Genomic DNA, 25,514 nt, shown 5'->3' with positions numbered 1-25,514 from the left:
CAAGGCGTGAAAGGTAGATTGACTGAGTTTTGGACCAAATCAACTCTACTTTTAATTTACTTAATTGTTTCAATTTAATTTATTTTTATTGAAGTTATTAACAATTTATTCATGATGTAGCAATTAAAGGAATGCGCGGAATGTGAGTACGTAATTAATTAATTTAATTAATAAATTTATTTTATATTGCTAGGATCATGATTAGGTTATTATTATGATTTAATTTGACTAACGATATTATGGTTAAATTGCTTCTAATATTATTTTTTATTGTTGATCACCATATTACATGTTTCAAAAGAAAATATAATTGAAAAATCACGACTAATAAGATAATTTGGACAATCGGTTTGGATTCCTTTTTAATCTTGTTGTTTAATAAAGTGATCACTAATATTCTAATTTAGCCTAACAATAGTTTAGAGCGAATCGAATATTTGTTTGCATGCCTTTGAGATCGTAAGAAATACTTTTCATAATAACAATCGAGTAGATAGAGGTCAATACGGGTGAATATGACTCCATGACTCACTTCATATCATCGTCCCCGATTCACTTTTCGTGGTTCCAAACCATATAGAGTTAGTAATCTCATGGATTATGAATGGGGTATAACTTTCACGGGTCAATTGGTCGTTGTTGCCTATCGTTGTCCCTTAATCGTGGTTGCCTTAAATGGTTCAATAACAGTTTACAAGTTCCATAAAAACTTGTTGGCGGCTCCCTACTTTCCTTGTCCCTAATCGTATAATGTCAATTCCCACTTCCTACGAGTGCCAAGCATATTCACAACATGCTTAACATAAGTGTGGTTCGAACGACGCCTATAATTTGGAGAATCCACTGGGGAGGATTCTTTGTTAGTTATCGATTTGAGTGATCAATATTTAATTGAGATGAGTGGATGAGACTTGAAAGATTCTTGAATTATATTCCTGCGATTTAATAGGAATTGTCACATATGCATATGCATTTTAGCTTACCTACTTTGCCACAATAGTATGTGTTTTACGTATGTGGCTAGCCCGGAGGATTTAAGCTCTATCAACCTGAAAACGCTCATGACAATAATAAGGGTTCATCCGAGTTTTTAAATCCACCCATACCCTGGATTCAAATTCGATTTCATCACAAACTCGCGGAGCCGTGCGTTGGCATATACTATCAAGGGAGGATGCCTTATTAACACATCCAAACTCTTAACCATGGTATTTTTTGACACCCAAATAAGTTTGATCATATAGTTCAGTTCGGTTCAGTTTAGCTCCAATAAGTTCAGTTTAGTTCAATTCAATTCAATCAATCAGAACAAACCTTTACTTATATCACTTTGACCAATATTTATGTTTTAAATATATGCTTATATTAAACATCCTTTTACTTATATAGTTATATACTTATTAATATATGTGTATGAGTTGAAATCATTTCAAAATTACATTTTAGCAAATATATAGACCAAACTAGAATTCTTATAAATAATGAATTGATGGAGTACAAAAATGTGATTACCTCGTTACTTGATGACTTGGGTGTCCTACAACATGGGCAAACGGTTTTTTAGCATGTTGTTGTGCAATCTCTTATGAAGACCTTTAAAACTGGTTACATTCCTCCTTATGATAAGGAAATTGATACCGTTCTGCGGGAGTTAGATCTTCCTCGGTTCAACTCCTCTCAAATCGCTAATTTAAAATGTCCTTTCACTGCTTCTGAAATTCGACTTGCCATGTTTTCTTTAGGGAAGTGTAAGTCTCCGGGTCCAGACGGAATTACAGCTGAATTTTTAAAACACATTGGGACGTTGTAGGAGCTTCAGTGGTTTCGGGTATTCAAAGTTTCTTTCAAACGGGGTTTCTTTTGAAAGAATGGAATCAGTCGCTTCTTGTTATGATTCCTAAGCTTAGTAACCCGACTGATGGGGCATTTACGTCATATTAGCCTGTGTAACACAATGTACAAGTGCGCGTCTAAATGCTTGGTGGCCAGATTGCGCCAGTTTCTCCCTCTTATAATCTCAGATTCTCAGCACGCCTTTGTTCAAGGCCACGTTCTGACAAATAATATTTTACTGAGTCATGAGTTAATGGAAAAAATCAAATGTTCCAAAACTGGCACTAATTGGCTTGCTTCAATCAAAATTTATATGAGTAAATCTTATGATAGAGTTCACTGGAGTTTTCTTCTACAGGTCCTTAAAGCCTATGGCTTCCCGGACCGTGGTTTCAGATGATCCAACAATGCCTAGCTACGGTTACTTACTAATCTCTAATCAATGGTACTACCTCGGATACATTTAGACCTCAATGTGGTTTTCTTCAAGGTGATCCTATCTCTCCATATCTTTTCCTATCCTGTATGGATATCTTCTCTCGTATGTTGCATTTGGGACAGGATTTAAAACTTTTTCAAGGAATCAAGCTGTCCCGAGCCAGCCCCTCTATCTCGCATTTGTTCTTTGCGGATGACGCTTTTATCTTCTTCCGAGCAACGTCTGCTTCTTGTTCAAATATCATGCAGATCATTCAACGGTTTACTAAGATTTTGGGAGAAGATCTAAACCTGTCAAAGTCCTAGATAAAGTTTAGCCCCAATATTTGGGCCTCCTCTCAAGCAGAGTTCAAACCGATATTCCAAATGAAGCATGTTCAGGTTTTTGATCATCACCTCGGGGCCCCGATTGATTTCGTCGGGAAGAAAAAAGACCACATCCAATTCATCGTCGACAAAATCAGTGGAAGAATTAATAGTTTGAATGCAGTTAGGCTTTCACAATCGCAAAAGTTGATTTTCATTAACTCTATCCTTGTTGCAATGGCGTCCCATGTTCTCTCTTACTATGAGTTACCAGTCTCTGTTATTGGGAAAATTGATTCCTTAATTATGCGCTTCTTCTGGGCGCATTCTGACACTAAAGGTATGCGTTGGGTTAACAAGGACACCATGCATCTTCCTCGTGGCATTGGTGGGTTGGGCATTCGCTGTTTGTCATCCTTAAATAAGGCGTTACTCATGAAACAAGTTTGGAGACTCTTTTCCAACCCGCAGCTTCTAGTTTCTATAGCTTTCGGTGCTCGTACGACTTTTTTTTCCAACAATCCGCACAGTGTGTCTACTTTTACTGGGCGTCATTCGTACGGTCTACGGGGGTTACTTATGGCGGACACCCTATTAAAACAGGGCTGTAACTGGAAAATCGGTAATGGTCGGTCTACTATAGTTGGGTCGGCTAAGTGGGTCAACGGTCGCATTCTTGAGTTTAAACCTGGAATTACAGTGACTGCTGCAGCAGCTCATTCAGTCAGTTTTTTCATCCACCCTCTATCAATGGGGTGGGATTCTGCGAAAGTGAACGAATGGTTTCAGCATGCGGATGCCTCTACAATCCTTGCATCAGAGGCCCCTGATTCGACTTAGGAAGATTTTCGTTATTGGGCGTCTACCCCGTCGGGCACGTACTCGGTGAAAACTGGCTATGCAATGCTTCAACAACAACTTTCTCTGGCTTCCACACTGTCTTCTTCAGAGTTTTTCTGGAAAGTTCTTTGGTCTTTCAGTTATAACCTAAATGGAAATTGTTCCTATGGAAACTGTTGCATCGGGCTCTAGCGGTTAAGGCGGAACTCCATCACAGAGGTGTTCCGGTTCAAGATGTGTCTTGTGACATCTGTTAGTCAGAACCAGAGGATTTACAGCATCTATTTCGAATGTGCTTTAATGCACGCTCAGTTTGGAGGTGTGGATGCCTCGGTATCCGCTCAGAATTTAATGGAGACCTTTCTCTTTCAGATTGGATCCAAGATTATATCCGACTTTTTATTAGTCAGGATGGACCTTCCAGTGCTTGCTTAAGTACCTTTGTCGGTACGCTTTGGAGTTTGTGGTTATGTAAGAATTCTAGGATCTTTAGGGAGTCTTCTGCTTCCAGGCCCTTTAATTCACAGTTTGCGGAGGTCATGGATACTCATTCAGTCTTTGTTTTTTCGGCTGACGCTGCTTCTTCCCCTAATGTTGCGGGAGGTGACACAGGAGCCACTATTCCGCCTGGGTTTTACTAAGCTCATCTCGGTCGGAGTACCCAGGGGGGATCGTTAGTTTCACTACAAACTGATGGTGCTTGGTTCCAAGACTCTCAACATGCTGGGATGGGTTGGTGCTTGGATAATGATGATCCGTTGGATGATCGAATCATTGGAGGAAGTAACTTCGGGGTTTGTACGTCACCTTTACATGCGGAGGCTTTGGCTTGCTTGTACGGGCTACAATGGGCTTTCGACCGACTATATCATTCTGTCACAATTTTTACTGACTCATATAATTTTGTCACCCTTCTTCGGGGGGATGGACGAGGTAATGTGGCTTACCTTTAGCTTATCCGCAAGATTCAACAACTTGGCTCAACCTTTCAGTATTGTTGTATTCATAAGGCGGATCGTCGGCTCGTTCATCGAGCTCATCAAATTGCGGGGAAACGGCGATTAATTTTATTTGCTTTAGTATTTCTATGTAATCTGTTTGTATCCTTTCTAAAAAAAAAAAAAATAAACTTCAAAAGCTACAAGATGAAAGATAACTTTGACGTACAACAAGTTGAGAATTCGAAAGGTCAAATCTACATTTGAGTAAAAGCTGCTAAACTTTTCACTACAATATTAAATAATAGGATATTGCTAACGAACGCCCCGGGGCTTTAGATAAGGATAAATTATATTGGTTGAAATGATATTAAGTAAGGAATTCATGACAAAATCGCGCGTCGTTCGGTGTAATTAATGTTAATTTTACTCTAATATTTGCACTTTAATTCTCTTATCTAACGCCCCGGGGGCGCTCATTAGCTTTTGCCTAAATAATTTAATAAAAACAAGATATTGTTTTGGAACCAAATAAATGATAGACCCTTTTATGCCCCTATTTATTGGCACACGCTTCACTTCCCCTCCTAAATTACAAAAAACAAGGAAAAAAAAACTGACCAACTTCCTTCTTTCTTCTTCAAATTCCCCTATATTTTTCCACTAAATTAATTTCATTCTTTTTTATGAAGAAAAAAACCTTGATAATAATGGAAAAAAAGAGACAAGTAATGCTAGTGTTATTCATACTATATTTTGGTATAGGAATTAGCCATAAACTAAGAGATGAAGAAGAAGCAGATCGTATAATATCACTTCCTGGTCAACCTAAAGTAACATTTCAGCAATTTTCAGGTTATGTAACGGTTAATCATGTTGCTGGAAGATCCCTCTTTTATTGGCTCACTGAAGCTGTTTCCAACCCTCTTTCTAAGCCCTTAGTCATTTGGCTCAACGGAGGTAATCTTCTTGATCGATCTCTTTACTCGGATACTCCTATTACCTTTGAATTAAGTGCACGGGGTTTAATTACTTTGTGAATGTGACCATTAATCTTGGAGGAGGGACTAGGGAGTATGTATGATTGTATGAATATACAAATGCACCTGAAGTCATGATAATTTTTTATTTTTGATTTTTTATGAGAGTAATAAATTAAATTTGGTTAAGTGAAAATAGAACTGTTTTATTAAATTTTGAGGAAAAGGAAATATGATTTCACATCTCATTTAATATTGACTATTGAGGAGTTATTGTATAGTGTAAACTTGTATATAAAATTATTGGATTTTAAGGGCATAAAGTCATAAATTAGGGATTTTATATTTAGTTGAATTTCTGCATGCTAATCTCATATTTTAGAAGTAGCTTAAGTTTTGTTTGAGTAACTTCTTAGAGTTAATTAAGCTATCGTTTTACATATTTTCCGACAGTCTTTTTCACACGTGTCAAACATAAACTATATACATGTAGCAATAAATTGGTAAAAAAAAATTGTGTAAAACATTGAGCCTTTTACAATTAGTATGGAAGAACTTTTTCTCCTAGTAGGTATACCTTTCGAGAGAAAGGTATATTTAAGTGTTTATTTACTTGAATTGTTAAAAAAAATGGATATATTTTCACTTAAAGGTGTCAATTACTAACTCGAACATAGTAAACTACTTGAACTGTTGAACAATCCAACTAAAATTGTTACATAATTGGACCTGTATGAACACATTTATTTAACATAATTTAAACCCAAACTAAAACTAACCCAACTAGACCCGACCCAACCCGAATTTAAACCCCTCCATATTCACCCTTGGTAATTTGGTATAACTCCTCTGCAGTATTGCACTGTAGTACAGTATAGTGGTATCCACTATTAAGTGAAAATGAAAGGGGAAATAATGCAAAATTGTCCCCACGTAACTCTCACTCTATTCACATCTACCACTTGAAAAATACCCAACAAATTTGAAATCTCAGCCCGCTCCAATTATAAATGCTGGTTTCAAAATTTTAGTTTTTAACATCAATTTAAAATTTTCTGCATTAGGAGTTTAATTTTTGTTTAGTGCACTGCTGGAGGATTTTATTTATTTATTTTTTTTTCTCTCTCTCTCTCTCTCTTTCAATCCAACGTATAATTACCAATTACTACGGAGTATATTTTTAAGTTAGTCAAAATCGTAACTGTTTATGTAAAACGTTTTTTATTAAATAAAAATTTATGCTCTTGATGGAACTTTCAAAATGCAGAGTACAAGCTTTGAAAAACTCTAAAAACGAATAGGGTCAAAATTTATGCTCTTGAACAATCCAACGTATAATCTGTATTTTCAAAAATGTTTCTCCTTAATTAAGGGCCTATTATGATTAATTGAACTTTGAACTGAACTGAATTTATTGGACATGAAGTGAAGTGAACTAAATATTTTATAAGAGAAGAAAATTAAGAACTGAAATGAAATGAACTGAATATTTTATGAGAGAAGGAAATTAAGAACTGAACTGAAATGAACTATACTTATTGAAGATGAACTGAAATGAAAATAAGCTGAAGAGAACATGCCCTAATTGGATCGATTGATGCGATATTAAAGATTTTGATGATGGTCAATGGTATTTAATAATAAAAGAAAATAATGTGTTTTATATATGCAACTTTTTATTGCTACTAGAAGAAAAAAAATACTACTCCCTCCCTTTATTAGATGCCTATTTCTAGCATTTATTACTTACATAATATAGAGAAGTGATATCTAAATTTTGGCAGAAGGCCAACCAATTTGCTGAACTTGTTTTGTTTGAACACAAACTTTAAAAATAAAGCCAATTTACCATAAATTCATTGTAAATCGAACCGTATAAAGCAAGTGTGGGTTTGTGAGTAACTCATTTTTTTACTCTATATTCCATTTTCTCTCATCCCCTCACAGTACTTCTTTTACCTCATTTCCCTACTTTCAAAGATTCTTTCAATTCTCCTGGATTTTTCCTCTCTCAATCCTCTCCATTGATGAACTATTGTACTTCTTTCTTCCATTTTCTTTGGTGGTTCAAGCAAACTTTTTCTTCCATCAAATTTGAGTATTCTTTTTTACTTCTTCAGTTTTAGATTAAAATGGTAAATTTTAAGCTTATGAAGAAGAAGACAATTCTACTAATCTAAACGGCGAAATTGAACTTGTTTAATTTATTTCTGATTTGTTTTTTTTTTTTTAATCTTTTTATTCGTATATTTTTAATTAAATTCATTAATTTTTCAGTGTTTTACTCAAAAAAAAATTACAAGTAATTTTTGTAGGGTAACTTATGTGATTTTATGGGGTTGGTCACTTTTGTGCATTAAAGAGTTACTTCGAATTTTATGCATGAAAATGATAACTTTTGTGGGTAAAAAAGGGTAACGTTTATGTATGAAAGGGTAACGTTTGTGGATAGATTGGGTAACGTTTACGTATGAAAAGGGTCACTTTTGTGAAAATAAAGGGTTACTTTTGTGAAAAAAATGGATCACTTTTATGAAAATATGGGTTAGTTTTGTAAAAAAAAAAAAAAGTTCACTTTTATAAGAAAAATGGTCACTTTTAGCAAAATATTCGATGTACAATAAAATTATTGTAAACCGGGAGCATGCAAAAGTTTTTGTTGTTTGAAAGAAAGTTATTTTTTTTAAGGACTATTTAGATTTATTGAAATGAATTGAAGTGAGTTGAACTGAATTAAATTGAATTGAATTAATTAGAACTGAAATGAATATTTTATGAGAGAAGGAAATTAGAATTGGAACGAAACTGAATTGAAATGAAAATAAGCTGAAGATAACAGGTTCATGATTTATTTGTTTATTTAAGTTAAAGGGTTAAATTCCAATTCCCTGACTACATAATCCGTGAGAAGCATCTTTCCTTATATATAGGTAAAATGGTGAAAAAGTTATTATAGTCTTATATTTCCAACTTTTCAAATAGATGTCGTACAACACAAATTTTTTCTTCCCACTCTTCTATGAATCTATGATAATTGTACGCAGAGAGGGACCTTATTTATTGGGGTCAATTGGGACCTGACCCTAATTATATTAATAAATTAATTATTGAATTTTAAAAAAAAAAACCTTATTTTTACGTATAAAATAGCGTGGCATAAATATAGGGCGTTACATAAGAGAATTAAAGTGCAAATATTAGAGTAAAATTAACATTAATTACACCGAACGATCCGTGATTTTGTCATGAATTCCTAACTTAATACCATTTCAACCAATATAATTTATCTTTATCTAACGCCCCGGGACGCTCGTTAGCAAGATCGAAATATAAATACAGTGATTAATTTTGAGTTAGAGGGGATTGTACGGACTATTTGGCAATTATATATGGCGGCATCGTAATTGGCCGATAATTGTTGTTAACATTTATTCCAATTCCCACATCACCGCAAAATGTACAAGTAGAAAATAAATAAGTAATGACCTAACCACTTGATGAGAGAAATGGGTGTGTCCAGAAAACAATGACTGAATATAATGCATTAAACATGATGCATGTTGTTATAATCAGACAAATTCAATGCTTTGCTGAGCAACCAAATATAAATCACGATCTCATTTATTGTAATGTTCATAATCTGACTTGCTTGCTGATGAGATTGAGAGGTGCACCCTTAGCTTTTTAGGTGCATATGATCAATGCATTAGCTTTTAGCTAACTATTACATTGATATAACGTTACTTTATCTGGTGCAGGCTATGAGTAACTACCTCTATTTATTATCCAATCTTATCTTTAGTATTTCCAAACTCATATCGTCAGGCTAGGCTACATCATACTCCGTATTCAGATGGTTTAAATTATACTTTGTTCTTTCCACAAATATTGTAACAATTACTAATTTGAAAAGTTTTTCAACTTTTTTTTTTCCCTTTCATTATTCTCTTTATCACACGACTACATGAGTTTCTATCTTTATTCCTCTTTATCTCTCTTGTGTTTATAAAATCTATATGTCATTCTCATGTTACAATATTTAGGGAACAGAGTATGTACAATTCGCTTGTTAGGGTGTTTTATTGGTAAATGTTTTATTGACCCATAGGTAGGTAGAGTTACTACTTACTAGGTTGTTATTGTTGGCCTATTATAATATTGAATCCATCAAATTCACCACTAGGGTTATAAATTATACAATGTACAAAGTGATTTTTTTTCATGAATTAACTATGCACTCATATTGAAGAATGATAGTATGCGAAATTTAGTGTTATCCTAATTTAAATTAGTTTAAATCATTATTTTTCAAATATATATTACTATCATGCTCTTGCATGAAATAAATTATGATATTAAATGTAACACCTTTTAATTTCCTCGTGTATAAAGAAATTGTTATAACTTATAATATACGAAGTATATGCATGTGAACATCTAAATCATTTTTTTGATTAAAAATTAGTTAAATTGATCAAAATTAAGGTGGAAACTTATTATGCATCCAACAGTCTTATACGTAGTATGTTTCACTATGTTCATAGTATAAATTCTCGGGCAAAAAGGAATAGTTGGTTTCTTGGACCAATCAAATGTTGGTTGTGACTTGTGAGGACCGAAGATTCATAATTGTTCTGTCTAACTTATTAAACACGTCTTACTTGACAAAAACATGTGTGATACAGAGTACATTTACTATATCTGAAAACTACAATACAGTAAACTTTTCTATTTGGTAACCTTAAACAATTTTTTTTATATTCCCATTCACTTTATATCTTTTGCATGCATAACACATTAACATACACTAGAACGTGTTTTACTCCTTGTAGTGAATATTTCTCGCATATTGTAAGCATATGGTTTTAGGAAAAATACTGATAGTGAGATTTTGTTGAGCAAAATTTTTTGACTAGATTATTGTTACAATCACCATTATTCCATTAACCTAACCTTCTTGTGTAAGTTGCAAACTATTCTTTAGACTATGTAGTTCGGAAATAATGATTAATGAATAATATTGCAACAAAGGTATATTCTCTCTTTAACGATACCTACAAAATCTAGCAAACAAAGAGCAATCAATTTTTTCTTAATAATTCCACATCTATTTAAAAAGATATGCATGTGCTCCTTGTATGTCAAATTGTCAATTTTTTCTTGAACTGTTTTTGTCCATCTAAGCGTGCTTATCTTTTCCTATTGATATAAAGATGTATTTTAGCTTTAAATTCGGCATGTACATAAAGGAAGTCTTGCCTCTCTAATTTTTTGATCAAAATATGTTTTTTTTTTGTTTAATACAATGGAGTAAAAACTCAACTAAAAGTTAAAGCTAATTATCGAAACTCATAAGTGTGATGATGTTTAATTTGTATCGACTAGAATTATGGTGCCCTCACACATAATACTTGTTGAACATGGCTACTTGCACGCGAGTGTACCTGGCAGCCACGTAAGCTTATCTAGCTGTATCATTTTCTAATTACTACTAATCGATAATTAGTTATCCTATGATTGATGTAATTAAAAGTAGTGCATTGTATGCAAGTACGTAACTTCTACGTAGTATCTAATGCTAATGCAGATGTATAAAAGTTTAATTAACATTGGGTGCAACAGGGCCAGGATGTTCGTCAGTGGCGTACGGTGCATCGGAAGAGATAGGGCCATTTAAGATAAATAAGACATCATCAGGATTGTACATGAACAAATTCTCTTGGAATTTGGATGCAAACCTTCTATTCCTTGAAACTCCTGCTGGTGTTGGCTTCTCTTACTCCAATACGTCGTCTGATCTCTATGATACTGGTGACCGTCGCACTGGTAAGACATCTTATCCCTATCGTATTCTCTCAATTATTAAGTTCCCCTCCGTTTTTTTTTTTTTTTTTTTTTTTTTTATTTTTATTTTTATGTGCATCACTTTTATATAGAAGTATATTAATTAACTTTATACCATATTTTATTATTTTTCTTTCTTACTTTAAACCCTACTCAAATTAATTTATCATTTCTCTCTTTTATGTCCCCACTAGTCCATCTCACATACTTTCAGTTTCGGTCTTCACATTACTTTTATCAAGATAAATTATTCATCTACTCACATTATTATTATATTATACCAAATTCATTCTCCTAAAACTCCACGCATTTTCAAGTGATGCAAATAAAAAAAGTATTACCTCCGTTTCATAATATTTGCAACGATCTGACATAAAATAAAGAAGATTAATGTCTAATTGTTGTAAATAATATGAAACAGAAAAAAAAAATCTTAATTGTCAGAAATTAGATAATAGTGGTCAGATAATAAGTTATAAATATCAAATATTAGATGGGAAAAAAAGGGAACAGATGGAGTCGCCGGCGTAGGGGAATGGATGGGGGAGGGTCGCCGGCGCCGGGGGATGGTGGTTGCCGGCCGCCGACAAGTGGCTAGGTAGTGGCAGTGGTGGGGGATGGGTGTGCAATATAAAACGGACTCACGTGAAACAATCTTACGCAAAACCTTCTCTAAAAAAACAGATGGAGTACAATTTTTTTTTTTTCTTTTCAAATGAGTCACAAAGACAATAAAAAGGATTTTGAACTGCTCGATCTTAGTCTTAAATTCTTTTTTTTTTTTGGTTGTTCTAATTTGGCTCAACCTTTGGGTTTGGGTTAATCTAGGTTCAGGTTCCAGTTTTGTGTAGTTTTGTTCTAGTCCTTTTCTAATTATTGTTGGGGGGATCGAATACGCAATTTTTCCAACAAAGTGCAACCTCAATCAACACTATACCAACAACCAATCGAGTTAGTATTAAATTCTTAATCACTACACCATTAGTGTGTTACTATCATATGTCATGTTGATATCGTTGATATTGTTGACAGTAACATGTTAAAAGTCTAAAAACTGTTAAAAGTGGTTACACTAGCATCCAAAAAAAGAGTATTAAAAAAGAAAAAACTTTTGAAAGATATTTCTAAACGATAGAGTTACAAATTCTACGCATGCTACCAAAGATTCAAGAACGACGCATTTGCTGAGCGTGGATCAGCCCCACCAAGCCAAAATAGCCCATACCATTATCACGTTTAAGTTGCTCCACTTACATTTTCTTTGGGACCGATGTATCATGCCCTCTTGGCATATACTGAGTATATACCTTGTAATATGAAATACTACCTCAGTTCTATATTATTATGACTAAACATAAAATGTGAGTATAACATGTCTTATCCTTGCAAATACTACCTCCGCTTCATATTACCTAAAACGATTTGATATAAAGTAGAGAAACAAAATGTCTAATCGTTACAAATAATATGAAACGGAGGTAGTTATATAAAACGGAGGTAGTTTTCAACTCACTTCACTAATTTCTAATTAATCATCAAGCAATAATTTGAAAGCGTAATGTGTCTACTAAAAATTGATAGGAATATAACAAAAGCCTCACGAACTTCTTAACAAGGGAAGTAACACAACATCGTATAAGCATTTTTTATTGTAGTCGGTAATATGTAAATGCACTTAATGTGTTCACATTAAGAGAAATTGTTACAATGCAAAAAATTATTAAGATGTTAGTTTGAATAAAAGTCACCATATTAGCATTTATAATGTTAGGTTTTAGTGTTTCATTCTCATGAAAATTATCAATCATAAGTAATCACCATACATTTTCCCACGTGACATGACTAACAGAAGTGATTTTTATTTTTTGACGAAGAAATGAATGTTAAGTAGTAATGAGATAAAGATTGGGCTTGAATATGGGTCCTACTGATTTTCTCAATAGTGGGCTCATGTAATCAAATCTCATGATCTAGAATCAAAGATGACACATGAATATCATATACACCTAGAGCTGTTAGTTTCTGACCCGAACCGTTAGACCTGACTGTTTCGAACCAATCCGAAAAGGAACTGAACTGTTTAAAACTCGTTTTTTGGAAACCGAAAACTGACCTGACCCAATTTTTTCCAACCCGAAACTGAATTGAACCGAATTTGTGCAAACCGTTACTAACCCGACCCGTAATCAAGCCAAACCGTTACAACCGGAACTGAAAGCAACCCAAACCGATTACGTTAAAACCCGATAGAAACCCGACCTATTTATAAACCGAAAACTGTTAAAACCCGATAAAAATCCAATAAACCTAAATCGTTCCAACCTGTAAGCTGTTGTGACCGAACCGGTTATAATCCGTAACCCGTTGTGACTGAACCGTTTATCAACCGTAACCCGTTGTGACCAAACCGTTTAAAACCCGTAACCCGTTATGACTGAGTCATTTACAACGTGTTACCCAATATGTTTATGATCTAATCTGTTTCAACCCACTACTCGATAAACCCAACTCATTCATGACTTGACTTGATTATAACATGTCTCGTTCCTACTCGTTATATGACTAATTCGACCCGATAATCTGACTCAATTTAAACCGATATGATTTGATTAGAAACCCGCTTCAAATTGGGTAAATTCGTTTTCAAACCAACCAAGTTCAATCTAAATCGATTATAACCTGAAACGATAATGATTGGACCCGATTTCACCCAATCTGTTTTGAACCGAAACCCATTTTCGAACTGACCCAGTTAAACCCAAACTGATTATGACCCGAACCTACTACGACCCGTCCCGATTAAGACCTGAACTGTTTTCAAACCGACCCGGTTCAACCCAAATTGATTATGACTCGAACCGACTAGAACCCGACCCGATAAGGACCCGATCCGAATAGAAACTGCAATTAAAAAAACCAAACCGAACTGACCCGATAATTTTCAAAACCGACCCAAACTGACCCGCTTATTATTTCAACCCGTTATAACCCGAAACTGATAAACCCAACCCAAACCCGAATTGTTTAACCGAATTAACACCCCTATATACACCCAACTACCTAATTTATTGTTCAAACATGTAGAAAAATGATTAATTTGTCCTTTGGAAATGTCACATTCTTAACATTATATTTTATTTGTCTCATTTTGGAGAGTTTCTGGGTTTGTGTGGTACGGTGTGACTAAAAATTGACGGACGAAATATTACGTATGTATCCCACATGATAACTATATTAAGACATTTTCCTTGTTTACTAATCAATTCGTTTTAATCGAATCATTTTAGAAAGAGTTTTTTATGTTAAATAAGGAAAATAAAATACTTGTTTAGTATGGTTTTCTCTATTTTTTCCTAGACATTGTTTCTCAAAATTTTAAACATAACTTGTTCCTATAAGCCCGTTGTTGGTTTAATTTATTACCTCCGTTTCATGTTTTTTGCAACTTTGGCCATTATTTAAGATAGATAAAATATTCCAAAGTTGCAAAAAACATGAAACGGAGGTAGTATATGAAAGTTGTGGGGGAAAAAAATAATATGTACTTAATCACGAGAACTTGTGAATGATTGAATTTGTCATTTTTTTCGGTTTCAATTTGATGTGAACAGTGGCGGATCCTTGTTACCCCCAGAATTTCAGTATAACATTTTTAATACTAAATATTTAGACTAGATGCTTATCAATGCTGCAGTGGTAAGAGAAAATTTCCCAAGTTTTGTGTTTTGCGGCAAGGGTTCGAGCCCCACTTCCTCTTATTTTTTCTAGGGCTGGCAAACAGGTCGGGTTGAGTTGGGTTCGGGTCAACCTGTTTAATAAACAGGTCAGGACCCCCCAACCTGAACCCGACCTGTTTACTTAAACAGGTTAGAATGGAGAACCTGAACCCGACTTGGTTTAAACGGGTTGACCTGATTTCAACCCGTTTGACCTGTTTTTTTTTTTTAAATAAAAACCCGATTATTCTTACAATATAATGATAAAAAAAAAAGTCGTATATTTAACTTGTTATTTTGCATAAAACTTTGCTGTACAAACCTATCAATTTAAGCATAATAAAAATACATTCAAGTAAAACTAACCATAGTTTACATATAATAATTTACAGTACAGTCCAAAATCAAAATCAATGTCTTAAGGAGGCAATATTCCCAACAAAATAAAAATTAGATCTTGGAAAACTTCATCAGGTTTGACTAGTTGCTAGTCTTGCTACTGACTTTGAGGTGCGCTCTCAAATGGGCTTGGTGTATTGGCTTCATCATTCACCTTCATTATAAACAAAGAGCATAACACAAAATCCTGATCAACTTGTAAAATGCAAAAAATAATCTCATAAAAATGAAAAAACAAAGTAACAAATGCATGCATAGAAATATAAATGAAGAAAAAAAGCAACATAATCAGATTATTCACCAATTTATCCAAAACAAAGCATCATAAATCGAAAAAAAAAACCCCAAACACAGCCGAAACTTCTTTATTTTTCATATTATTCACCAAATTAGAAAGTCTCAATCAACATTTCTTAACAACACTACAACAGATAATTGTAAATAAAATGAAATGCATGACTATATTACCTTAGTAGGTGAAAAATTTGAAGATAAACAAGTTTGAAGTTGCAATTTTGATAAACAAGCTAGATAGAGAAAAAAGAGAGAGGTGAGAGAATAAGATGGGAAAATAGAGATGAAAACGGCTGAACAAGTGGGAAAATGACTAGAAAAAAAAATAGGGTTTTCACTTTTTGGGTTTTTTGTACTCTATAGGATTTGACATAGGTTGGGCTTTGTCCAAATAAAAATACTAAGGCCTAATATCATTTTACTAATATAGGGTTATATGGGTGGGGTTCGGGTTGACCCGACCTGAAACCAACCCAATTAGTTAAACGGGTTTAGGCGGGTTATTTTCGGGTCGGAATTGTCAACCTGAACCTGACCCATTTAGTTTCGGGTTGGGTTCAGGTCGACCCAATTACATAAATGGGTTGAAAACTTTGCTCATAACCCATTTATTTCGGGTTGGGTTCGGGTCGGGTTGTCGGGTCGGGTCAGCTTTTGCCAGCTCTAATTTTTTCATTTTTTTCCCTTTCTAAGCACTTTAACATTTAACTTATTCTTACTCTTTGTTCCAAATCAATTCCCCCCTAGACTTTATTTCTTATACCATAATAATGTACATGTATAAGTAAAGCATTAATAAGATTAATAGTAATTTAAAATTCTCCATTACTCTTATTAATAAAGATTTTATTTCATTTTCACAAATTATCTATGATTTATGGAGTATTTTATGAACTATAATGATAATTAGATACGAATTGTTTGTTAAAATAAAAGTACGAGTAAAAACACTAGTATCAATTTCTAAAAATAATTAACATGATACCTCATACCATTATGTAGTTTTTTTATCGTAATTATTTTTAATAAGTATAATATTCTTAGTAATTGTTTTAAGTTCTCGGTCATATGTATGCATGTCCAAAATTACATTGTCAATTAATAAGTAGCACAACAATTTACTAACACATTGCATTGCATCAATAAAACCACCCAGTTTGTTATTTTGCTAATTGTTTTTGTGGGAATTTTTCAATATGAATTGCTAAAATAAAGTCTGTTTTTAATTTTAGTTTTAAATTTTCTTAAACAACTACACGCTCGCTACCCCTATTTGAAAATCCTGGATCCGCCACTGGATGTGAATGTGATTGAAATTTTGAACACATTGTGGTTAGTTACAAATTTAATGATGTTACTTGAGTTTAAATCTGAAGTTCCAAACTAATTATGTAAAACTTCGCTAGTGCTTCATTATAAAACAATTTGGACCTTATTATTGCATTAAGGGCCTGTTCCGATTGACTGAACTCAGCTGAACTGAACTGAATTGAGCTGAACTGAACTGAGCTGAACTGAACTGAACTGAACTGAACTTATTAATTAGTGATTTCTAACTACGGATTATTGATCTTTGATTATTTATTGATTATTTATTACTATACATATGTGTATATACAAATGTACATATTATTATTAATAATATTATTATTATTATTAATTTTGATTATTATTATTATTTATTGATGATTATTATTATTATTATTTATTGATTATTATTATTAGTATTATTATTTCAATTATTATTGTTATTATTATTATTATTATTATTATTTATTGATGATTATTAATATTATTACTTATTACTTATTGATTATTATTATTGTTATTATTATTATTATTGTTGTTGTTGTTGTTGTTGTTGTTGTTGTTGTTGTTGTTGTTGTTGTAATAAGAGCTTAAAAGAATGAAATTTGGCTTTATATCATTAGAAATATCATTAGACATAAATTAAGAGCAGAGTTGAAGTGAACTAAACTGAATTGAATTTCAACGGAAGAGAACAAGCCCTAAGATTATATGAATAAATGAAGTATGAATCTGCTAATTTTTTCTAGTATAGAACTTCTAATGGTCTAGTTTCAGATATTATACAATTTTAAGTATAAAATTTGAAAAGCACAAGTACTTGTGACATTTGTATGGTTATAAAGTTCTACTTCTTTAGCATTTTGAACTAACAAATTGCGCACTAGTACAAAACTAACCATAAGTAACACCCAAAAAATATTACATAAAGTGGTAAAAGTGTTATTATAGACAATAGGTAACACTTTAATGGGTGATACATCCGCCCATGTTACCTAAGGTTTTATGTAACACTTTGGGTAACGTATGGTAACACTTTTAAAGGTGATACTATAAACCCTCTTAGGAAACACTTTTTTATATTATTAGTATCATTTTTAAAGTGTTACTTTTTATTTCTTATGTAACACTTACTTATCTTTAGTAACATTTTTCAATCATATAGTAACACTTCATCGGACATTATGTATCACCTTTGTGAACTAATGTGACACTTTATGTATTAATAGGTAACATTTTTCAATCATCTTTTGATATATAGTATCAATATATTTGACATTATGTATCACTTTCTGCAAATCAATGTAACACCTTGTTAATTTATAGGTAACATATTATTATTATTATTATTATTATTATTATTATTATTATTATTAAAGAATGTAATGAACTGACTTAGGGCTCCGGTTTTGAACCGGTGCCTTTTTGGGGGTTGCCGATGGGGCCAAACTGGCACCCTTAACGTCAATAAAGGACACCGGTTTTTTCCTAGGTTGAACAAGTGCCCTTTATGCCTAAAAAACAGTATAATTAATAAACACACCATAATACATATAAAAACTTAGATATTTTTTATTAATAAATACTTGTAATATTACAATTTCATATAAAAAAAAGTTACGTGCAAATTAGTAGTAGCTTGAAAGCATAACAACAGCAGTTCAGTAGCAGAACATCAGCAACATGCAACAACAGCAGCAGCTCGGAAATAGAACAACAAAAACTCAGAAACAGAACAACAGCAGCTCTGTCAGTCGGAAGGATCAGCTTCTGTGCATATAAACCCATTGGACTACTAATATAAGCAACAAGATCACCCACCTTTTTGCCACCTCTCCAACTGCTTCCATTCCTAGTAACCTCCCAAACAGAAAAAAAAAAAAAAAAGGGCTACAAGGAAATTCAGTCGCAATGAATGCAATCATAAAAACATATTGTGGACAATTGTCATATTTTAGCAATATAAAACATTTGAGAACACCACGTAACCTCCCTAACTACTGATGTACTTCTGTTAATTAACAACATTATAAGAATCGAATGCAATAGCACAAATTGATTAATAAGAGCATAAATTCTTCCCTTATCAAAACTCTCATTAATTAATCGGAGCATAAATTGATACATAAATAGAAGACAAGAAAGATCAAGTATGAAAATATACCTTTTTGGGTTTAGCAATCATCAGATAACTTTGGCAGCTTTTAGCCTTTGTTTCACATCCAAATAACTTGAAGGTTCATCAAACATATATATAACACCACTCCACAATAGCAAACCTTTAGATTATTTTCCAATATGCACATGTCATACTTTTGCAGTTCTGATACATGGAAATAAGCTAAGACTTCCTGCCAGTTATTCTAGAGAAAAACATACAGTATAAGTGTATTAAGTAGTAAACTCTAATAAGTTTCTCTTCCTATTAAAAAAAAAAATTGATTTACATGGTTGAAGGTCATCAGCTCATCACCATGGCATATGGCTACAGATTTTAACTGCTCATGACAATACATAGTTTAATTGCAAAAAAATTGCTTTCTACATTCCTAGACAGTAGCATATATATCAGATGAATTGAAACAAGTTTAAAGCCAATAGCAACCCACTCAATGTGCACAATCTCACAATCCAAACGATGATGATCATCTCACTATCTCAGGTATGAATTCCATGTTCAAGTAGAAACCAATACTGGCGAGATATGAGCTATTCACCAAAAACAAGAGAATTGAAGTAAAAGCAAAAACAAAAAAACAAGGGAAACTATATTAAGCTATCATGGAGCAAAATGAATCAGTAAGGAAATGAGAAGATCACCTCGAGTAATTAAAATGGAAGCTAACCTATTTCTTGGCAAAATATGAGTTATTCACCAAAAACAACAAGAAAACTGAAGTAAAAGCAAAAACAAGAATGCAAGGGTAACAATAGTACACTAATCATCAAGGCCTTATTATTCTCTATATTTATTTTTATAGATTAAAACTAATTTCACACACTAAAATCAGATATAGATTTTTGCTCATAACTGCATTTTACAAAGTACAACTGATTTTAGCTGATATTATGATCCCCCCACCCAAACAGACTCAAACTCATTCAATAAGCATTTATCGTAAACCAAGCCCAGTCAAACTCTGCATCGATTCAGCTACCAACATACAACTCATAGCCGAATGAAATTCAACAATTATTTATCCTTAATCAGTTTCTGAATAGAATCAATACAAGCTAAGACATTCATCAATTAAATTACATAAATCATCAATTCTAAAACAAATTTATTAATTCTACAAAATCTGAAATTTCACAATTGATTTTGGTGGAGAGTCATGTACTGCTAACTCATCGAATTTTCGGAGCTTTGATCAGTTGGAGCCTAAATACTCTCAACAGGAGGGTGATTCACTACTCACTTCTATAGTACTTCAAAAGAATACAAACAAATATGTGACTAGTACGTGCTTCTAAGAACATTTATGTACAAGCAAGCAAATTTGATGACCAATACAGTACACACTCAAAAGAATACACAAATTATCCATAATACATAATGCATAAATAAAAAAAATTCACAAATTATCCATAATACATAATGCATAAAAAATTCTTGAACTAGTAAAAATAAAAATAAGCAAATATAGAAATAATAGGGGAAAAACAAAAGCACCTTAATGATTGGTACTTGGCTGGAAGAAAAATTGTCCATTAAACGGACAAAAAGAGCAATGAGGTGCTTCAGATACTCTCAAAAGACAAGCAAATGATACTAAAGAACTTCTTCTCATCTTTCCTCGAACCCCATAGTAGTAGGCATGTAGTATTAGCAGTAGTAATAGTGCTTCTCAATTTAACTACACATACACAACAATATCCAAACAACAACAAACATATTAAAAAGTAATCCACCTTTTAGCATTTCCCAAACCCAATTCAATCAAAATTTCATAGCCTCGTCATATTATTTAATAGTAGTATTATGATAATATAGAGAATGCATCCACTCAAATGCTCAAATATTCAACTTTCTTAAACAATTTCCTCTACAAAACTCATAATTCTACAAAAAGGAAAAAAAAAAAAAAACAATTTCAAGCTCGATTGAGCTAGGCAATATCAAAATATAGAGAACAAAGAACGACATTACTGATGAAAAAATCAAACACATTACAAATCAGGTTTAATTCAAAAAAGTGAATCACAGAAAAATTAATCAAAAAGTTCAAAAATTATCGAATTCAAAACATAATTAGAACAAGAAAAGACATCTAACCGATAAAATTCGTCGTATTTCCGGAAGGAAGGAAGGATTTCCGGCAGCAGCAACACCATCTCAAACGAATGAAGACGGCATTTTGTACTACTCGTCATATCTTCTTCGCCGCCGAATTGATCACCGTCAGCCGTAGGGGTTGTCTTCTACTCGTGGTTTGATGGTTAGATTGAGTTGGAGCTAGGGTTAGGGTTTGGCCGTTGAGTTCTTATTAAGAAATTTAGTGATGATGTTAGGAGGAGTAAGGATCTAAAGATTGGGGTAAAAATTTCAGAGAGTTTTTGAGGTTCTCCATCGAAGAAGATGGAAAGTGTGAATCGCAGAGGTATATGGAGAAAAGAGGGAAAAGTGAAGAAAGAGGAGAGAGAGAGCTAGCAGAAAGTGAAAGGAGAATTTTTGTGTGTGTGTGTGTGTGTTCCATATAAGTGCTATGACTGCTACCCATAATCAAAGTGTTACTCTATGTAAAATGTTACTTTGAAGTGTTACAAATTATATATGTGTTACATACAAGTGCTACCTATTATCTAAGTGTTACAAAAGTGTTACTTAAATATCTATTTATATCTTGACTTATAAAGTGTTACCATAAGGTGTTATATTAGGCCAACTTTGTAGTAGTGTTGGTCTCAAACTCTTAATGCTCTTCAGCCAGGGACTCCTTGGTATTCTTGGTCCATTGGATGAACCGGTTCCCACGCTACAAGCATCGAGAAATATACATAACCGGTGAGAGCTATGCTGGACATTACGTCCCTCAGTTGGCCAGGGAAATTTTAAGCTACAATTCAATTTCCAAGCATCCCCTAAATCTCAAAGGAATAATGGTAAATATGCTTGCATCAATTTTTGCCCCTTGACATGTTCATTTCAGTTCTGAGTTCAAGTTTTTATACATGTACATTCTTGAACTGCAGGTTGGAAATGCTGTTACAGACAACTACTACGACAACTTAGGGACTGTGACATATTGGTGGAGTCACGCCATGATCTCTGATAAAACGTTTCATCAATTAGTTAACACTTGTGATTTTCACTGGGCAAAGAACTCTGACGAATGTGAAACACTGTATTCTTATGCCATGGATAAAGAATTTGGCAATATCGATCAGTACAACATTTATGCACCACCTTGCAATAACTCTGATGGCTCTGCTGCTGTTTCAACCCACAGGAGCATGAAGTTGCCTCACCGTCCTCATCATGTAAGTTCGAGTCTTAGATTGATTATTATACCAGTATATGTCTGAAAATTGTGTTACATCAGTGAGTTTTTTCTTTGATACCTGTCAGATTTTGAGAAAGTTATCTGGGTATGATCCATGTACCGAAAAGTATGCTGAAAAATACTACAACAGGCCAGACGTGCAGAAGGCTCTGCACGCTAATACCACTAAAATTCCGTATAAGTGGACTGCCTGCAGGTGAGGTTAATTCAATTGTTTAGCTGTAAATACACACATTAATCTGTAATATATCAAGCAGAGTTGTGAATTTTGAGTTTCTTTCTATACAGCGAAACTTTGAATAGGAACTGGAATGACAGTGAGGCCTCGATTCTTCCTGTTTATCGCCAGCTGATGGCAGCTGGTATACGAATCTGGGTATTCAGGTATACAAATTTGTTTTGATATAACTATGATAAGTAATGCATTGCTTCAGAATTATGCTGTTAAATTCATTACAGGAGAATGCGCGGTTTTTACTATCATTTATTCAAATCTTTATGAATTGCAGTGGAGATGTGGATTCAGTGGTGCCAGTAACAGCTACTAGGTATTCTCTTGCACAATTGAAGATGAAAGTTAAAATTCCATGGTATCCTTGGTATGTTAAGAAACAGGTTAGTAAAAAAACGCGCTCCAACTTATTGCATAATTTATATAACGGCCATTTATATAACAGTACTCCAAGTAACAAAATATCATATGATATGCCTAATTGTTCTGTAATGTATTTTTTTCAAGGTTGGAGGATGGACAGAGGTATACGAGGGGCTAACATTTGCGACAGTAAGAGGAGCAGGGCACGAAGTGCCGTTGTTCAAGCCAAGAGTGGCCCTTGAGCTATTTAGAGCATTTTTGAGAGACAAGCCTCTCAGTAAGTCTTGATCTTAACATGGTTTAGCATCAGCAATATATTAGAAATTCATTGTCACCAAAAGTGGTGGTATGATTTCGTGACACAATCCTTTATAACAAACAAGAAGAAAATTATTTGGATAATAACATGTTGATTTACAAAAATTAAATAGGGTGCAATTAGAAAAGGCTTTAGCTCTTTTAAAGACTTCAAAATTTCAATTGGTTAAGTGTATCATTTAAATTGGGGATTTTTTCTTTGTTCTTGTGATTGTGATAGTGATAGTGATAGTGATAGTGATAGGTGGATGATGTATGAAATATTTGGCTTGAGAATTAGAAGCCTAAAAAACATTTATTTTTCCAAATTATAGCCCGTGTGCAGCTTAACACGAAGTAAATTATATGAAGTGCTCCGTAATGAAGTCTCGAGACAGTTGTTGTCCTAAAGTTTCTTCCTATAGTAAAGGAATAAAGGGGTGATAAATATTTTATGATACATTTGTTATCAATGGATAGTTATCAATTGGTTGTAGAATTTCGTTTTATTAACAGTAAAAAAGAAGCGTGCATTGACCAGGCATTACCTAGTTATGACACTACAATTTCAAGTCTTGTACAATTGTTTTTCCAGTCAAAAGACTCGAACAATCAATTGTTCTAGTAAAAAGACTCAAAACACACTTTGTATACATCTTAAATTCAGTCTTCAAAGAATTCAAATACTGCACCTAACGAACTTCAATTTGAATACTGTATGAGTATTCCAATTTTTGCTTGACTCTTGGTTGTATATTGGACTGGCATTACACTTAAATACACCCAATCTATTCAAAGGTCAACTTTATTGAAAAACTTCAAGCTAAGTCATGTTTATTATTTTTAAATAATTAATACTCGTATAATGTTTTATATATTGAATCATCAATGCTTTTCGTATCAAATTTCCGTTTTACGATACATTGAATCATTTTTTTTTTTTGAAAAAGTACTACAAGTATACATTGGATCATTGATAGTCATGATGATAAATTTTAGGGTCTGTTATGATATGATTATTTTCAATTCAGTTCAGTTCAGCTCTAATAAGTTCAGTTCAACTCAACTCTAATAAGTTTAGTTATGTTCATTTCAGCTCCTAATTTCCTTCCCTTATAAAATATTCAATTCAGTTCAATTCAACTCTAATCAGTTCAGTTCAGTTTAACTCTAATCATTTCAGTTCAATTCAATCAATGGGAACATACCCTTATTTTCACATGTACAGTCTTTATGAGATAAGATTGCAATTGTTTAATTGTTTTGATTATTAATTTATGTACGTAAATATTTACTAAATTACCCATTCTACTCCGTAAATGCTTTAAAAAAAGGTAGTTTTTCTAAATTATAATTATTACATTATTGGGTAATCATTGGGATTTGATAAACCTCTTACAAGTAATTAACTAGTTTGAGTCTCAAACAATACCCCGAGTTTTATTTAAGAACAAATGAAAAATTATCTCAAGTTTGTAAACATTTTTTTGAATGAATGTTAAATTATAAAATGACATTATTATAGAATAAAAGCAACAAATACAAAAAAGTTAAAAGAAACTTTTATTCATGGTGAATCAATGTGGAATAATTGTCCACTTTATTGGACAATATATATATATATATATATATATATATATATATATATATATATATATATATATATATGTTTACAAAGGATACAATTGCATATATAGAAAGGTTTATAGGCCAATTAAGAACTTTACAAAGCTATGAGCAACACTTGCTCTTATGAACAAAAGAAAACAATCAAAGCTAAAAGAAACCGCCATCTTAGTCCTCCCATGAGTATTGAAATCACTTTGTAGATAGCACCGCCTTGATTCTAGCGAGTTGTAGCCTACATTACAAGTTAATCCTGGTGTCCTTTTTCCACCAAGGGTGAAGCTTGGGTAATTGACCATGGTTTCAAATAACCTATGGAGCTTGAACGACAACATCAAAGCAAGAAACGAAAGGAAGGTAAAATCACGGTAACAAGTAACTTGATTTCTCCTTCAAAGGAAAGAAATTCTTGAAAGGTAGCTAACTATGAACCCCAAATAACATGGGAACAGCGCACAGATTTAAAATTTTGAATGTTATGAGTACAAAACCCATCACAGACCTGAAATAACTAAAACTAAAAGAACTCCAATTAACAAAATTAGAGCGGACTGACAACGAAACAAAACACCAAACCTTCTCGTCATTCACTCGCA

At 33.1% G+C, this 25,514-nt stretch overlaps 1 protein-coding gene and 1 long non-coding RNA gene across 2 annotated transcripts; one reads left to right on the top strand and one right to left on the bottom strand.

The window, feature by feature from the left end:
- Positions 1-4,810: 4,810 nt before the first annotated feature.
- LOC110730672 (serine carboxypeptidase-like 25) lies at positions 4,811-23,689 on the top strand. Its single transcript, XM_021910493.1, has 8 exons — positions 4,811-5,315; positions 10,958-11,161; positions 21,824-21,999; positions 22,090-22,377; positions 22,466-22,596; positions 22,689-22,784; positions 22,910-23,015; positions 23,140-23,689. Exons 1-8 carry the CDS (start codon positions 5,042-5,044, stop codon positions 23,281-23,283), a joined length of 1,419 nt encoding a protein of 472 aa, XP_021766185.1. The 5' UTR covers positions 4,811-5,041; the 3' UTR covers positions 23,284-23,689.
- On the bottom strand, positions 15,160-16,407 carry LOC110730673. Its single transcript, XR_002513122.1, has 2 exons — positions 15,763-16,407; positions 15,160-15,448 (listed from the first exon to the last, which is right to left on the bottom strand). It is a non-coding gene; the product is annotated as an uncharacterized LOC110730673 (long non-coding RNA).
- Positions 23,690-25,514: the final 1,825 nt, after the last annotated feature.

The sequence above is a fragment of the Chenopodium quinoa genome, unplaced genomic scaffold (genome assembly GCF_001683475.1).
Source record: "Chenopodium quinoa cultivar QQ74 unplaced genomic scaffold, ASM168347v1, whole genome shotgun sequence".
Classification (NCBI taxonomy): domain Eukaryota; kingdom Viridiplantae; phylum Streptophyta; class Magnoliopsida; order Caryophyllales; family Amaranthaceae; genus Chenopodium; species Chenopodium quinoa.
The sequence above is the reverse complement of the archived record's forward strand: the minus strand, read 5'-3'. Positions and strand labels throughout refer to the sequence as shown.

Coding starts and splice junctions, on each gene's coding strand:
- LOC110730672 (XM_021910493.1), top strand. CDS start 5,042: ATGAAGAAAAAAACCTTGATAATAATGGAAAAAAAGAGACAAGTAATG. Junction 22,378..22,465: donor TGCCTCACCGTCCTCATCAT/GTAAGTTCGAGT, acceptor GATACCTGTCAG/ATTTTGAGAAAGTTATCTGG. Junction 22,597..22,688: donor TATAAGTGGACTGCCTGCAG/GTGAGGTTAATT, acceptor CTTTCTATACAG/CGAAACTTTGAATAGGAACT.